Raw genomic sequence first — 17,519 nt, forward strand, 5'->3', positions numbered from 1 at the left:
TTAAACAAGATGTATAAGATTATATCCCTATCCAGCTCATTAACAACTTCTATAAAATGTTTTTCTTTATATTTCATTACATATTACTGTATATACTCGTTCATAAGCTGATTTTTTTTAGTAAAGGAAGCACCAGAGAAGGGGGTCGTATAGAGAGGGATAGGTGGGAAACAGCCCCTCCTACCCAACAGAGGGAGCAAAGAGAGGCAGCACAGCCAGAAGGGAAGAGGCGGGGCCAGAGTCTTTCCGCTTCTGGCCACGCTCCTCTCCCCCGAGCCTCTGAAGCAGCTGCAGCTCCAGGGGAGAGCTGCAGCTCTGGGGCTGGCAGGCTGCAGCTGTGCCGCTCGGCCCTGCCCCCCAGAGCAGGCTGTGGCCGTGCCACCCGGCCCAGCCTGCTGGAACATGCTGCGGCTGCGCCGCCCGGTCTGGTCCGCCGGAGCAGGCTGTGGCTGTGCTGCCCAGCCTGCTGGAGTAGCTCCAGCCAGGTCAGAGACATCCTCCCCTGGCCCTCCCCAGATAAGGTGGGAAGGGATGGGATGGGGAGAGTGTGGGGGTCCCAGGCTAGGGGTGGGGTCATGTGGGGGGTGGTCACAGAGGTTACTCCCCTGGCTCCCAGCTTCTCCCCCCCAAAAAAACATTTCCCCACCAGTTGCTGTCCCGGCCTGTCAGGGTAAGCAGCTGGCACGCCAGGACACTTTTTTACTTAGGTTTATCTCCGTGCCTGCGGAGGCTCAAGGTAAACAAACCATCTCAGCCCGCCAGCGGCTTATCCTGATGGCCCAGGAGCCAAAGTTTGCTGACCCCTGAATTATAGGGTTGGCTTATGAATAGGTTATAATTTTTTTCCATTTTTACTTATCCATCTTGGGGAGGAGGAGTCGGCTTATAAACGAGTCGGCTTATGATCGAGTATATACGGTAAGTAAAAAGGTGATAACCCTAATATCCTGGTGATATTCCTAGTTGGATAAAATATTTTAAGTATCTAAATTTCCCCTGCAGTTTCATTGGATAAGATATTCTTCTTTGAAGTAGTGTCCCTGTGGGTGCTCCATATCAGGTTTGCATGCGCTCCATGCACCTTTGGTTATGCGCACCTAAAGTGGCGCATCCATAGGGAACACCTCTCAAAGAATTCCAGTAACTGCACAAAGTAAGTAACTTCTTTCTTTCCCTTTGCTTACCTGTTCTGTAACTGTTGCTATATGCTGTTAAATGCTCCTAGATTTCACTCTAAAGGTAGCTGAATTTCAGTGGTAGATTATAAATGCTGTCTGTCTGTACTTTGGATATTTTGTATAGAGCACTTTGGGATCCTTCAAGGAAGGTTTTTATGATTACTGAAAGGTTCTGCATTGCAGTATTTAGATAGGTAATGTTGGTTCTCTGAGATGTACTGTGACTGTGCAGAAGAAAAGATTTATTTCTGTTATGCCACTTCATTAATATGAAAAGGGCCAAACTTTGTAATGGTGGCAGAAGTGGAGACACTATTATGGAGCCTCACTGGGTCTGGTACTCACTGTTTAGGAATTAAATAGCTTATATGTAAAACGTAGATGGGGAAGAGATGGAAAGAAACCATCTGTGGGTAGCTCTTCTATGTGGAGGTTTTTTATGAAGACTTCAGAGGGAGTGACTTTCTGAATGAACTGTGTGGTTGTGGACCCTCACAAGAAGGGTTAGTCCTCCATCACTTTCTTTTCATCTGATAGGAAATCTATATAAAAATATCACAGGGAATAAAGGGGAGCGAGGACCAACTGGGATCTCTTCCTTCTCCTTGCCTGGTGCTAATGTGGGGTTGTCTTCTACTTTTTTCACATGAGGACTTTCTGAATGTTCAAGATATGATTGGATGGGTGGCAGAACCTCTTGATCTGAAGCTCACAGTGCTACAGTAGAAGTTCGCTAGAGTTGTTGAGTTTTGTACGTCCTGAATTCAGCCTTTCAAAAAGTCTGTGCCTTATTTGGGCCTTTGAAGCACAGAAGCCGGGATCTGAATTAACCACATTTATCGCCATGTCAGTATGGACCTGTATGTGGAACAAAGCCATTGCCTGGAGCCCACTATTCTTGGGCTCTGGACACATCTTTGGCCGACAAAGGCTAGGTGTTAGTAGAATAGATTAGCAAGGCAACCAGTTGGAAGTTCTTTCCCACATTCACTAATCACTGAAAACTGAGTTCCTGATTTTGCGTGGTGATTGGTCATTTAGGGCCAAACTTCCAAAAAGTAGGGTACATGGAAACGCACGCACACAATTCAAGCCCTATCACCTGCATGCACACGGGGGGATAAGGGTTTTTTAATATCTAAATATTATGTACATGTACAGGGGATAGCATTTCTTAAGTGTTTGCACAGAAGTTTGTGTTTGTAGAAATGAAGGATGCATTTTGGCCCATTTGAAAATCTGAGCTATAATGTGTATAGTACAGTAGTCAAGTAACCATGACTTGACCATGCATATCTATTGCTTGTTGCTTATTCTATGGAATTGTGCTTCCTGTTCTGCTCTAGTTAGCCTTTCCTCTAATCCTCCATCCCTCTGGGACCTATACTATCTACATGTAACAATTTGAGAGAACCTACTGTACTGAAAAGCTTAATTTACAATTTTAGAAAAATCACTCATATTGCAAAGTTTATTCTTGCCTTACAAGACTTACTCCTGATCTTATATCCTCTAGCATTCTAAACTTTTCTAGTCCTAAACTGGGAAATTGTGTGAAATAATTTGTCTCTTTTGTGTTGTGTGTGTGTGTGTATGTGTATACAGCCAATAGCATTAATCATATGTCCTGGGTGGAGGAAAGCACAACTTGTTTTTGAATTATTGGAAAAATATGGCAGATGCTCCAGGCCACTTCATCCAATGTTGATATTATTAGGACTGAATAAAGAAGAAGCCAAAAATGTGAAACTTCAACGAGGATGTAAGAATTTTTTACTGCTTATTTATGCTCTGAAATGATAGGGGTTAGCTTAAATTTGCAGAGTGTTTTTATGCTTCATGTTATGTAAGGCTGTGATTTTAAATGACAGTAATGACAATAATTTTTGACAAAGCATGTGTGGCTTTGGAATTCCATGAAAGTGATGGACTAGCGACACTTGGTAGAGCTTAATACTGGTGCAGTGAAAAATCCTCATGCTGCTCTGCCAGTGCGTCTAAGTCCTTACCTATAACATCTCTGTTGTTTTAAGACCTCATTAAAGTGTATGGCACTACTTCATGTGTTTCAGAATCGTAGGCAGGTGGTTTAAGTATCTTGCTGAATTGGGACATTAGTCCTATACCTCTCAGTTTTGATTAGAGATTATCATTTTTGTTGTTTTGTGAGGCATAAAGATGTCCACTGATGGAAAAAAATGAGATGATTATTTACCAGGCTTCATGCTGGGGCTTCAAATTTTTTTCAACATAAAATGGGCAAGAGCTGTTAATGAATCATGAACAGGCTACCTGCCCTAATTACTAATGTTAGACAATTTGCATTGGGTATTACAACTGAAGTATGTTTTAAGGATTTGAAGGCTGGAAAGGGCAGTCGGTGTGCAGATGGATATGAATAGGGCAGTCTATGCATTAGGGACAGCATGGAAGAAGGTGTGAAGGCGCTAGTTGCAGATGTGCACCCCTAAACTCATACTCATGACCATTGTCACTTTGAACCAATATCTCTAGCTGTAGAAGTACCCACTTTACTACCTATCCCTTTATTCATTGTTGTTTGCATTCAGATTTAGTTATATTTTTTTTTGGCTTTTTGTTGAGGGTTGAATTTAAAAAAATGCTGGTGGCTTTTTTGCTAGAATGGAGAATAACAAACAGGAAACAAACTTTGAAACGGGTTTTTTTAAATGGCCTGTTTAGGCTTTCTGCTCTCTTGTATCATGCATGCTATCTGAAATCCCTGATGAGTGAATTCAGGGCTTGATTGAGACCACCTTTTTGTTTTTCAACTGGTGGTAGGCTTGTGTGTTCAGTCTGAGTATTCTTTATATCATAAATGTTTGCATAACTATCAGTTTTGTTGAGTGATCATTATAATAGATTTGAATGTTAGGTTTACTTACTAATTATTTGCAAATCTCAGCCCGTCTCTAGACTCTAGTGTAATACAACTGTGATTCCCCCCCCCCCGCCCCAAATGTTGGGTTTTTTTTTAAAAAAACTAGATGGACTAGAACCAGATATAGAACTTCAGCTATGCAGCTACAACTGTTCACTTCATTCCTATTTTCCAAATTGTGAGACTTTCCTAAGCAGAGACTACTGTTTAGTCTACATAATGTGGTGATAATTTGTAGAAGTTGTGTATGTTTGGTTTTATATGTTGGCTGGATTCACATCTCTGCTTAGTGAAAGAGAGGGGCATATGACCGTAAGCCATCTTCTTACCTCCCTCCTATCCTAGGGCTGCTCGGGACAGAAATCGTTCCTCTTCAAGTGGTTGCAGATGTGTACTCCACTCTGGTGTGTGTGCACCCAGCTCATTGAAGCTAGAGACCTTTGCTTAGCAGTACACATAGGGGTGGTGCTCTGGCCCTCGTAGTCCCCTCCCAGGAATATATATATAAGGGTGGCTCCAGCCCAAACCCCTTGCAGTTAATTTTTACCTCACAGTTTCTGAGAGACAACAATAAATTGTCTGTAAATAGTTAGCGCTACCCTTGTAGTTAGTGGCTAGTATTTACTTTAGGAATTATCCTGTTTGTTGCAGGGTTTTTTTGCTAAGCCCTCACCAGGGTTTAAGCACTGTCCTTCGTGTGGGGTGGCTATTCCAAAGAGCCAGCGTGGTGGTGGTTGGTGTGTGTAGGAGAGGGGCATATAAAGAAAAGTGCTCCATTTGTCGCTCCATTAAGAAAAGGACTCAGATCACCCAGAGCTTGTGTTTAAAATAACACCTCATGGAGCAGGCTGTGAGGCCAGTTTTGCCGTCAGGGCCTTCTGTGGATTGCCAGGCCCATGAGTCTCCATAGCTGGTGTGTACCTCAAATAGGCTGCCAGATTCAGACTCTTCTCCTTGGAAAAGAAGAGAGTGGTCCCCTTCCTCTGATCCTTCAAGAACGAAAACTCATAACACTAGTTGGGCCCATTCTAGGGCTCAAAGAGACTCTTACTCCTCTTCCTCAGGAGGAGTGTGGGACACTGCCATCTTTTGCCTGGTGTCTCAGATAGAGCAGCGTTGTCTGCTTGGTCTCCAATACTGAGGCAAAACCAGACCTGCACCGTATTGTCAACTCCTGTGCTGTCTGCTGAATGGCCTTTGAATCCAGAACCAATGTCACTTTCAGCACCAATAGTCTCAACCCCGTTGGTCTACCAGGCAGCAGCTGACTTACTCTGTCTTTCCGTCTCGGACACTTCACTGATTCAGGAATCCTCTTCTGGAATGGTACTCCGATAGTCCTGACGTACCCTGGGTGGTTGCTTCAGGGAGACTTGCTAGAGAGGTGAACCTGTTCCCATCATTGGCACTGAGACATCCATCTTCAGTGCCCACAACTTCACTAACCAAGATCTCGACATCTGCAGGACTGATTCCTGATCCAGCACCAATCCCCTCCTTGGTACCTGCTGTGACTCCAGCATCAGTCGTCTTCCGCTACCAGCTGTTGCTACAGCTTTGGGTTTCCAGTCAGTGATTGCGCTGGCTACAGTATTGCCTTGATGCATCACTGGATCTCAAACAGAGTCGCGACATTTGGTAGCCCCAGCAGATTTGGGCCCTCTGTTAATGGTGGGCTATTTGGGGCGTTCTTCATAGTCCAGCTTGGGATCAGCTGTTGCTTGTTTGTCTCCTTCCAGGATTTGGTCTTGCAGATCCTCTAGACCTCCTATGAAGGACTGTCAGTGGTACCAAGATTGATCAGAAGCTAAGAGAGATTGGCTTGGTGCTTATTGGCCTCTGGTACAGTACTCATTTCCATATTGGCTGCCTTGGCATCCATGGACCGCTGCATGTTTTTAAAGATCTCAGTCGTATTCTAGACTGGGGTTTTCAATCTTTTTCTTTCTGAGCCCCTCCCCCAAATGCTATAAAAACTCCAGGGCCCAGTGGGGGTGGGAGTGGCATTGTGGCAGGGGCATTGTGGCAGGGACTTTGGGCATAGATGTAGTTTGACTTCTATTTTTGGGGTGGGGGAAGGGGCCAGCGGGGCTAAAGCCAGCTTCACACGGCGGGGTCCAGGGAGGGAGTGCCACCTCCACTCCCTGACTCACCTCAGCAGGCCACCCAGCCTGTCTGGGTGCGGGGGGTACAAACCAAAAATTATAACTCAGAGGGGACTCAGCTCAAAAAGTTTGAAAACAGCTTAGGGTGCAGGGAGGGGGTAGCTACGGGCTGTGTGCGGACAGAGGGGTAGCTCAGGATGCAGAGAGAGGGGTATCTAGGGCTGTGTGAGGGCAAGGGGGTAGCTCAGGGTGTAAGGAGTGGGGTATTGGGGGCTGTGTGCTGGGAGGGCTCCCCTGCCGTTCCGATTCCCAGAGGGCTCTGCCAGCTACAGAGCCAGGTCCCCACACCTGGGCAGCTCTTACTGGCTGCCTCTGTGGGAGCAAAAGGGGCTGGGAGCTGAGGAGCAGCTTCAACTCCAGGCACCAGCAGCAGCAGGAGACGAGGGAACGCTGTGACTGCCTGCTCCATAGCACCAGCCAGATCAGCAGCTGCCTCGCACTGGCTGGCTCCACCTGGCCAGGGGGCAGGGAGAGAAGGAGATTGGGTGGGGGGAGCTGACCCCTGGACACTGCATTGTGTGAAAAAATACTTCCTTTTTGTTTGTTTTAAACCTGCTTCCTGTTAATTTAATTTACTGACCCCTAATTCTTGTGTTATGAGGAGTAAATAACACTTCCTTATTTACCTTCTTCACACCAGTCATGATTTTATAGACCTCTATCATATCCTCCCTTAGTCGTCTTTTCCAAGCTGAAAAGTCCCAGTCTTATTAATCTTTCCTCATACGGAAGCCGTTCCATACCCTTAATCATTTTTGTTTCCCTTTTCTCAACCTTTTCCAATTCCAATGTTTTTTTGAGATGGGGCGACCACATCTGCACACAGTATTCAAGATGTGGGTGTACCATGGATTTATATAGAGGCAATATGATATTTTCTGATTTATTATTTATCCCTTTCTTAATGATTCCCAATATTCTGTTTTGTTTTTTTTTGGACTCTGCTGCACATTAAGTGGGTGTTTTCAGAGAACTATCTAAAGTGACTCCCAAGATCTTTTTTGAATGGTAACAGCTAATTTAGATCCCATCATTTTATATGTATAGTTGGGATTATGTTTTCCAATGTGCATTACTTTGCATTTATCAACATTGAATTTCATGTGCCATTTTGTTGCCCAGTCACCCAGTTTTGTGAGATCCCTTTGTAACTCTTCACAGTCTGCTTTGGACTTAACTATCTTGAGTAGTTCAAGACAGGAGGTTCAAGCCAATATTGTCCTTCCTGAATTTCCAACGCTGTAAGAAGAACAACTTTTGCTTGAGGATGAGGTTCTTGTTCCACCACCTCTGTCATCCTCCTCGCCAGATGACTCCACAGCCCTGGAGTCATCCTTCCTGATTCTGGAAGACTAATGCTTATCAGGACCTTCTAAGGAGATATTGGCAGCTTTGTGTATCCAAGCTGAGCTTGTCCAAGAGCGCACCCATAAGTTGCTGAACATTCTGCAGCCTTCAGCCCTTGGAAAGTTAGCCTTCCTGGAAAATGAGACTCTTGGAACTAGCAAAGTCCCTGTGGCACATGCCAGTGTCTGTGCCACCTACACCAAAACATACTGACAAATGTTACTACATCCCCAAGCAAGATTTTGAGTGGTTCTACTCTCACCCAGCTCCAATTTGCTTGTGGTGACTGTGACTAGTGAGCAGATTTATCAGGCAGATATGTCTATGCCTAAAGAGAAAGAGGCTAAAAAAATTGACTTAATGGGGAGCAAGGTGTACTCTATGTTATCTGTGCAGATGCTCATTGCTAATCAGCAGGCATTTTTGTCTGAATATGACTTTGTAAATTGGAATGCATTGTCTCAATTTAGAGATAAATTACCTTAAGATGGCAGGGAAAAGTTCAAGGCTTTTGTGGCAGAGGGCTGTTTTGTGGGGAAAACATCACTGCAGTCAATGTTTGCTGTGGCTGACGCCTCATCCAGGGTTATGGCCTCAACTAAGACAATGAGGAGGGCTTCTTGACTGTAGAACTCGGGCATTGCTCTGCATGTGCAACTGACCATAGAGGACTTGCCATTTGACAGGCAGTCTTTGTTTTCGGAAAAGACAGATGAAACATTACGTTCTTTTAAGGATTCCAGGGCCATGTCACATTCTTAGTAAAAATATATCACATTCAGCAGTAAAAATATATCATTATGGGTGTCTGCAACAAGAACACGTCCATCCATGATCAAAGCAGTATTTTAAACAGCCTTCTTAGCCTGAAGGCAACACGACTTCTCCAAGTTAGCAAAATGTAAGCACTTCTGGCAGGGCCGCCATGTACGCAGTTCTTCAGAGGCAAAGTGACCTTGAGGCCACATCTGAAGTTTTCGTCCAAAGTACTTTCGCAGTTTCACCTTAACCAAGTTATTACCTGTATTCTTTCCTAAGGCACACTTGAATGCAGTTGAACAGCAGCTTCATATGTTGGATGTGAGAGGGTGCTTGTTGTTCTGTCTGGAAAGAACTATATCATTTAGTTTCTTACCTTGGCTTTTGGTCTCTTACGAGGATCGGATGAAAGGTCAGACGGTGTCTGACATGATTTCCAGATGGATTACTTTCTGCGTTACCATGGCTTATGAAGTGGCTCAAACCACTCCCCCACAGACTTTATGGGCTCATTCCACAAGGGCTCAAGCAACATTGATAGCTTTCTTCAGCAATATTTCAATTTTGGACATTTGCAGGGCTGCTACATAATCTTCCATGTATATGTTTGCCAAACATTATGTGATGACCATGGCATCTAGGTTGGATGCAAATCTTGGGAAGTCAGTTCTGCAAATATTGTTCAAATAGACTCTGAGCCCCACTTTCTATCACTACTGCTTGTGTTTCACCTGAGTGGAATACACATCTGCAACCACTTAGAGGAAAAAACAGTTACTTACTGGTACTGTTACTGTTTTTTGAGATGTGGGTGCAGATGTGTATTTCACAACCCACCCTTTCTCCCTTCTGCATCAGAATTTCCAGCCTTGGGTTCCAATGTGAAGGTAGTGAGGAGGGTCAGGGCACCACCCCCTGTATATAGTCATGGAGGGGCTACTCAGGCCAGGGGGCATGAGCATTGCTTTGATGGGTACTGCTAAGTAAAGTTCCCTGGCTTTGATTCACTGGACACACTTAAGTGGAATACGTGTCTGCATCCATGTCTCAATGCTAACAGCTCAGGTACATGTAAATAACTCTTTTTCCTGGCATACTGCTCTTAGTTACTTCGGTTGTTGCATTCCCACCACATCCCTCCCATCACTCCATTCCTGACATGCACCTGAGGTGGGGAGAGGGAGTGGGTGGCATAGGGTCACCTATTGTGGCTTTACATCACCCAAGAATTGCCCTTCAACAGGGGGCAGGATTCTTTAGGATAATTTTTCAGCCATTTTGTCCTGCCAGACCAGGAGCCAAAGATTGAGACCATGGACTATATAAAAATGGTTTGAAAAGATTAATAATTGCTATTAATCTCAAACAAAATGCCCCAATGTTATGATTACAGTAATGTTTTAATTGTATTAATATAGTATTTTTGAAAATAGAAAACATTACAAATCAAAGATGAATGTTAACTCTTTTCTTCTAAAATATAGGTGAAGTGATTGTAACTACACCACACAGCCTTTTGAGACTGCTTGAACACCATAGCTTATTCTTTCTTAGACTTTGTCATCTTGTTTTTGATGAGGTTGATAACTTGTTCTCTGAAGCTAGCAAACAAGTGAGTATGGTATACATTCAGATAATACACTACTTCAGTAATATATAACTTAAAAGCCTTTAAAGGGGTTGAGGACAGTGTATAAATATGAAATTTGTATAAAAAGAAAAATTATAGCCCATGATGTAATGCTTAAGTGTGGCATGAATTTAAAAAAAACAGCCCCTGGATGTGAAGACACATTACGTGGTTTAAAAGAAAGAAACAAAACCCAAACTGCTTTTGCTGCTAAATCTCCACCAATTTTGAACAATGGGTTTCTTTCAGATAAAGCAAACGCTCATGTGGGTTTCTCCCCACACCTCTCTCCCTTCTCTTTCCCTTCCACCTTATTCTTGCTGTTCCTCACTACTCTCAGAAGAGTTATGGGAGACCCTCCACTCCTCCAAAGATCAGCTGCTTTTTCAGTGTGGTGGCTACTGACTCTAAAGAGTAGAAAAGGAAATACCTAATTTATGGGACTAGCATGATGTCATCTTCTTAAATAGACTACTTTCATTCCTGCTACAAGGACCCCTCTCCAGTAATTGTTCCATTGAGGTCTTTTCTTTGGATTATGACTGGCGGGCCCCTCAGTCTTCATGGCATACAAGGCAGAAATGAGTTCAATCAGATGTTAGCACATACCGAATTAAGGAGGTCCAAAATCTTGGTTAGGAAACCTAAACATGTTTTTGCCTTTTGAAAGACATGTAGAAGAGTCCCTGTCTTCTACTCCCTTTCAGAATTCCAGTTTCAGGGGACTTAATTGTTGCGTCTTATACCTCTCAACTTTCTCCCACTCCAGTATCCTCCAAAAAAGTATGAGTCCCCTCTTCTGTCGGCTAAGGGTAGACAATGGCTAGCTAGCTATCAAGAACTTAACGGTGCAAAACTCAAGAGTCTTCTAGCTTAATTATTTCCTAGAAACAGGCCCTTATACCCTGTCAATGTGCATGTTTTTTTTTTCTCCAGCTCTTTATAGGAGGGGAAGTGTTTTCCAGGCAGAGGAGCCTTTTTAACTTCCTATGAGCGGACTTAACCTTAAAGTTTTTCTTTGGAACTGGCAATATTGGACATTGTTCTTGCTCAACAAAGCAGGATCCCCAGAAAGAGACTCTTGCAGGGTATGAGCCTGTCTTCCTATCTTTGGGATTGAGGGAATTATGGAGTTCTTGTAGTACCCAGATGCTAATCTCTCTTTAAGGATAGGTTACCAGAAAGTGCTATGAGGCCAGGAGGTCATTTCCCTGCTTAGGTCCTGCGGTGACTGAGGCTTCTTTAGTCAGAAGTTTTCAATGGAAGTGGAAGGCAGTGTATCTTTAAAAGGTCTCTGTGACAGAAAGATGGTAGAGAGATTCAAGAAAGAAAATAGCTTTAAGCGCATCTTAGCCAATTCTTGAGTTTTCTGCACATAGACTTTTTTGGTACCTAATTACAGATGTGCAAGCAAGGTATCCTTAGTGGGTTCTATGTATCAAAGACAATTGGGATTGCCTTTGCCTACTATTAAAATTGTTCTATATATTTCTAGACTTCATAAGTTTGTCCTTTAAAAATACCATCACATAATTTCCATTTTTGGTTGGGATCTTAATGTGTGACATGTTAGAACTTTCTGGTCTTCTGAAGTACTGTCTGTTGGACATGAACTTTCCCTCATTTTGTATTCAAACTGCCACTGCTGGCAGTTGACTGACTTAGGCATCATTGTGGACAGCTCAGTCAATTGAATGTAGTTGAAGAAAGCAAAGAAAGTGTTAGATCCATAGGGAAGTGGATGGAGAATATTAAAAGTTTATAATGCCCGGTATGGCTTCAGAATATTGTGTGCAGTATTCGATACCTCATCTCAAAAAAGATATTGCCACAATATGTGGTGGGAAAAAAGGTATGCCACCCTTGTATTTTCCTGATTCTGAGATGTCACCAGGGCTACATTATTGTTCTTTCCTGCCAGAGTGGAGGATAGACTTTTTCCCCGAGTATCTTTATTATTCTAATAAAATGTTGACAAACCTTGGCTACTCAGAAGCATTTTTTTCTACTCAAGGCATCATGGTCTTGATGGAAATTGGGAGTGATAACACTTGGGGTATTTCACCTATTTTTTACACTGTAGCATTATAAGTGTTCCATATAGTGAATTGCATTGGAATGTCTCTGCACCAGTTTAAATGTCAGTTAGTCAAGTGAAAGTGAAGGGTCCCAAGCTGTCCCTGCTCCCTAAAAAAGCACTGAATTATATGGACATGCTTTTTCCCTGTCTCAAATTCCAGGTTGGTTCAGCACTGGCTGTTTTGTCTCCTGTGCGGGTTGTTTTCCTGTGGTAGCAGCATGCCACAAGCTCACCTTACTTCACCACTGTGATATTGCATATGCACTCTCTTGTCTAGCCTCCAGGTGGCTCCCTCCACCTTGCTAATTACTTGTACTTGTCCACTATTAACTATCTCCCTACTAGAACTTCTATGTTTGCTGACCCATGTCTTTGGGTTTTTCAGATCCTTCTGGAGTGTCACTTGCCACTCTGTCCTGGCCTCCACGTTCCCCAGACGCCAATAGTTCCTTCTGTCAGGGTCATCCTCTTCTCAGTAGCTTTCTCTGAAGGAACCCTCTTATAGTCTTTTTTTGTTCTTCATCTAAGGAGGACCCTATGAGATGCTGCCCTGGACAGCTCTTTATAACTTCTTCTGGAGACCATCAGAGACCCAGATTCCTACCATGGTGTAGATACTTACCACTGTTGCTAAACACTATCTGGTGGTCCTGGGGAGATAACATGAAGATTTTTCTTCAATAAGTAATAGCTTTTTTATTAACAGGGTTTTAGAAGGTGTCTCAAGGATAGGCTGTTTAGCAGAGCCACACTGGTTCTTTCCCATTTTTGAAGCTATCATTTTTGTCCTTTTTGAAGCAGACCTTTTATTGACAGTTGCTTCTTCAGTGGGATTTGTCTTAAGTTTGGATAAGCTATTCTTTTGAGTCCTTGGGAGAAGTATTGCTTAAATTTTAAAGGGACACCAACTTGAAGTCTAATCAGTTTCATCAAATGAATTTGGAATAATTTCACGTCTCTGAACACCTTGCCAACTTTCATGACACTTGCATTTTAAAGATGTTTTTCTCTGCCTTTTTTCATTGTGAAAGACCCATATAAACTTGAGGGGAAATGTTGAAGCTGGCTATCTATAAAGAGCTTTCAGATATACAAATAAATTGGAGAGAAATGGTTTTTTTTTAATCTTTGAGTTATGCTAATTTGTACCGGTACAAAAGTAGGTAAGTTTTCCATGTAGAATTGTAATTTTTAAATTTTCAGTAACAACCTGTTCTTAAACACTAGTATCACCCCCAACCCACCCCGGTAAATTAGACATTTTTAAGCATGCATACTTGTTAGTATTTTAGTCAATCCTTGTTCTTCCTATATTGTGCCCTGAATGGAGTACGTTTTCTCTTAGAAATTTTTTTCCATTCATTGGATATTAAATAAGCACCTGCTTTGTCCTGATTCATATGAGAGTTTTTAGAAAGTGCAGTTGTATTTTTGGATGGATGCAACAAAGATAAAACAGGCCCTAAAACTTTCAATGCCATTTGACTTAAGCTGTAATCTATAGATATGTGAGCAGGCTGGTTGTCTGCAGCCAAAAGTTTGTAAGGTGTTATCCAACTATAGAGGTCTCTTAGCTTTATGAATTTCACAGGCTAATACATGTGCACTAGAGACTTGCAAAGAGTAGATTCATCTCTCCCCACAGATTTTTGTGTGTTAGTAATAGTTTATCCTGTAATATCAAAGGATGCCTTTTTTCTAACAAGATTCTCCAAGTGGCTCACTAAAGTAAGCCTTCCACTTAACAGATGTAGCAAACAGTAAGCTACCTGTATTGATTATGGGCTTGTGTACACAGTGCATTAGTCTGCACCAGAGGAGTGTAAATTTGAGTGCTCACTAGCGTGTTGCAAACTAACTGTTCCATGTGGACCCTGCTGGTGTACACTAAAAGTCCCCCCTAGTGAGTGCTAATGTAGTCTCAACACACACTAGGAAACTTTTCGTGTATGCCAGCAGGGTCCACATGGGACAGTTAATGCAGGACATGCTAGTTGCGCACTAGAATTTACATCCCTCTAGTGTGGACGTTGTGTAAACAAGCCCTATTCCTGTTTATAGGCTGAGAGAAGAGGGACTTATTACCAGGCAGAATTATTCACTGGTAATATTTTGTCTTCTTACTCTCTTCTCACATACTAAATATCCACTTTCCCCTCTGTTTCAAGATGCTGCTTGACCCAGTATTTGTACTATAAAAAATAGCTCTTCTTGCTTTGGAAGTATCTAACAGGGAAGAGGTGTATGGGTGCTTATATATGAATAGCAATTCTTTTGCTTTCTTGCTGGATCAATGCTACTTCCACTGACTTTTTCTGGTCATAGAACGGAACAAAAGAAAATTTGTCAAAAAGAAATTCATACTCCTGTTTTATAGATATTTACTATATTAGAGTATTACAAGAAAACAATTACTGTTGAAGAGCGGGAATCGGCACCACATCAAATTGTTGCTGTTGGAAGTCATTGGAGTAAACATATAGAACATTTAACAAAAGAGTTCATGAATGATCCTTACATTGTGATAACAGCTATGGAAGAAGCTTCCATATATGGAAATGTGCAACAGGTAAAAACCCAGAGATTATGCTGTTCTTCCAAGTTGAAGTTGTTTAGTGGGATTCTTTAATTTATATTTAGTGGCAGTTTGCATTACATTGACAAGTTATGTGCGCACATGTATCTATTTTATTTGATCAAAAATAGGAAAACATTCTATAGTTTTACCATAGTAGGATGTAGAAAAGATAACAAGGGAAGTTTATTTCTGAAATGGTAACAGAAGAAAACTTCAGAATATATGCAAAAATGTGTACGTTCAGTGTTTAATTTGAGATTTTAATAGTACAAAGTCTGTAGATGGATTGCTGAAAATTTCTACAGCTATGCTTTGTAGGGGCTACGCGCTACAGATAAGGTCTTTCATTATTATTTATGACTTTAAAGTTACCCTAACTGAAACTTATTTCTGCTAGCCCAGGGGTGGCCAGCCTGAGCCTGAGAAGGAACCAGAATTTACCAATGTATATTGCCAAAGAGCCACAGTTATGTCAGTAGCTCCCCATCAGCTCCCCCACTCCACTCCCAGCGCCTCCCACCCACCGGCAGCCCTGCCGATCAGTGCCTCCCCCTCCCTTCCCGCACCTCCTGGTCAGCTGTTTCGTGGTGTGCAGGAGGCTCTGGGGAGGGGGGAGAGGCAAGGGCACTGCAGGCTCAGGGGAGGAGGCGGGAAAGGGTAGAGTGGGGGCAGGGCTTGTGGCAGAGCCAGAAGTTGAGCAGTGAGCACCCCCCCCCCCCGGCACATTGGAAAGTTGGCGCCTGTAGCTCCAGCCCCAAAGTCAGTGCCTATACAAGGAGCTGCATATTAACTTCTGAAGGGCCGCATGTGGCTCCGGAGCCACAGGTTGGCCACCCCTGTTCTAGCCTAAATTCCCCTTGCACTTTCAGTTGTATGTAATATTCACTTTTTTCCTATTTTCTAACTTTTGTTCAGTGTTCTGTTTTCTTTATTTAGATATGTCACATGGGGGAGGAAATGCCTATCCAGAGCACGAGACACCCTTAACATAATTTTAAAAATACGATCAGCTTCCCCCAACACACATAACCAGCAGTGACATTAAATCAAACAGTATTTCAAGATATTTACTAGGGCTGTCAATTAATTGCGGTTAACTCACACCATTAACTCAAAAAAATTAATCGCAATTAATCGCAGTTTTAACCACACAGTTAAACAAGAGAATACCAATTTAAATTTACTAAATATTTTGGATGTTTTTCTACATTTTCATATATATTCTGTTGTAATTTAAATCGGTGTATATTTTTTATTACAAATATTTCCACTGTAAAAACGATATAGTATTTTTCAATTCACCTCATACAAGTACTGTTGTGCAATCTTTGTCTTGAAAGTGTAACTTACAAATGCAGATTTCTTACGCAACTGCACTCAAAAACAATTAAATCTTTAGATCCCACAAGTCCACTCAGTCCTATTTCTTACTCTGCCAATTGCTAAGACAAACAAGTTTGTTTACATTTACAGGAGATAACGCTTCCCTCTTCTTGTTTACAATTTCACCAGAAAGTGAGAACAGGTGTTCGTATGGCACTTTTATAGCCGGCATTGCAAGGTATTTACGTGTCAGATATGCTAAATGTTCGTATGCCCCTTCATGCTTTGGGCACTATTCCAGAGGACATGCTTCCATGCTGATGACACTCGTTTAAAAAAAAAAAGTGTTAATTAAATTTGTGACTTTACTCCTTGGGGGAGAATTGTATGTCCCCTGCTCTGTTTTACCCGCATTTTGCCATACATTTCATGTTATAGCAGTCTCAGATGATGACTACAGAACTTGAACCACCAAAAAAGAAAATCAGCCTTCTGCTGGTGGCATCTGACTCAGATAATGAAAATGAACATGCGTCAGTCTGCACTGCTTTGGATTATTATCGAGCAGAACCCTTCATCAGCATGGATGCACGTCCCCTAGAATGGTGGTTGAAGCATGAAGGGACATATGAATCTTTAGCATATCTGGCACGTAAATATCTTGCGATGCTAGCTACAACAGTGTGATGAGAACACCTGTTCTCACTTTCAGGTGATACTGTAAACAAGAAGCAGGCAGCATTAGCTCTTGCAAATGTAATCAGACTTGTTTGTCTGAGCGACTGGATGAACAAGAAGTAGGACTGAGTGGACTTGAAGACTCTTAAAATTTTGCATTGTTTTATTTTTGAATGCAGGTTTTTTTGTACATAATTCTACGATTACAAGTTCAACTTTTATGATAGAGATTGCACTACAGTACTTGTATTTGGTGAATTGAAAAATACTATTTCTTTTGTTTTTTTTACTGTGCAAATATTTGTATTCAAAATAAATATAAATTGAGCACTGTACACTTTGTATTCTGTGGTGTAATTATGATAAATAAATAAATAAATGGAGATATCCTATCTCCTAGAACGGGAAGGGACCTTGAAAGGTCATCGAGTCCAGCCCCCTGCCTTCACTAGCAGGACCAAGTACTGATTTTGCCGCAGATCCCTAAGTGGCCCCCTCAAGGATTGAACTCTCAACCCTGGGTTTAGCAGGCCAATGCTCAAACCACTGAGCTATCCCTCCCCCCCTATTGAAATTAATATATTTGAAAATGTAGTATACATTCAAAAATATTTAAAATAAATGGTATTCTATTGTTGTTTAACAGCGCGATTAATCACGATTGATTTTTTTTAATCGCTTGACAGCCCTAATATTTACAAATACCAGCAGTTATCCATACACTGTTCCCGAAAATCTGGATGAAAAGATGGGCATTGCAGGGTTCCCTGAAGGTCAGCAAACCTGGGATTTTTTGGATCAAGGAGAACATGAATTTTAAAGTTGAGGGCTCCTTGCAGAGAATGTCTGCTAGTAGCTCCCTCTTTTATATTGAGGAGA

At 42.2% G+C, this 17,519-nt stretch overlaps 1 protein-coding gene across 1 annotated transcript in view; it reads left to right on the forward strand.

Annotated features, from left to right (window-relative positions):
- Nucleotides 1–17,519, forward strand: part of TDRD12 (tudor domain containing 12) — a 126,222-nt gene that overhangs the window by 33,217 nt on the left and 75,486 nt on the right. The window contains exons 14-16 of the mRNA XM_026652829.1: nucleotides 2,784–2,940; nucleotides 9,836–9,963; nucleotides 14,439–14,630. Of these exons, the coding sequence (XP_026508614.1) occupies nucleotides 2,784–2,940; nucleotides 9,836–9,963; nucleotides 14,439–14,630 (477 nt within the window). The remainder of the gene's footprint in view (nucleotides 1–2,783; nucleotides 2,941–9,835; nucleotides 9,964–14,438; nucleotides 14,631–17,519) is intronic.

This window comes from Terrapene carolina, unplaced genomic scaffold, assembly GCF_002925995.2.
Source record: "Terrapene carolina triunguis isolate 2854851 unplaced genomic scaffold, T_m_triunguis-2.0 Scaffold130, whole genome shotgun sequence".
Taxonomy (NCBI): domain Eukaryota; kingdom Metazoa; phylum Chordata; order Testudines; family Emydidae; genus Terrapene; species Terrapene triunguis.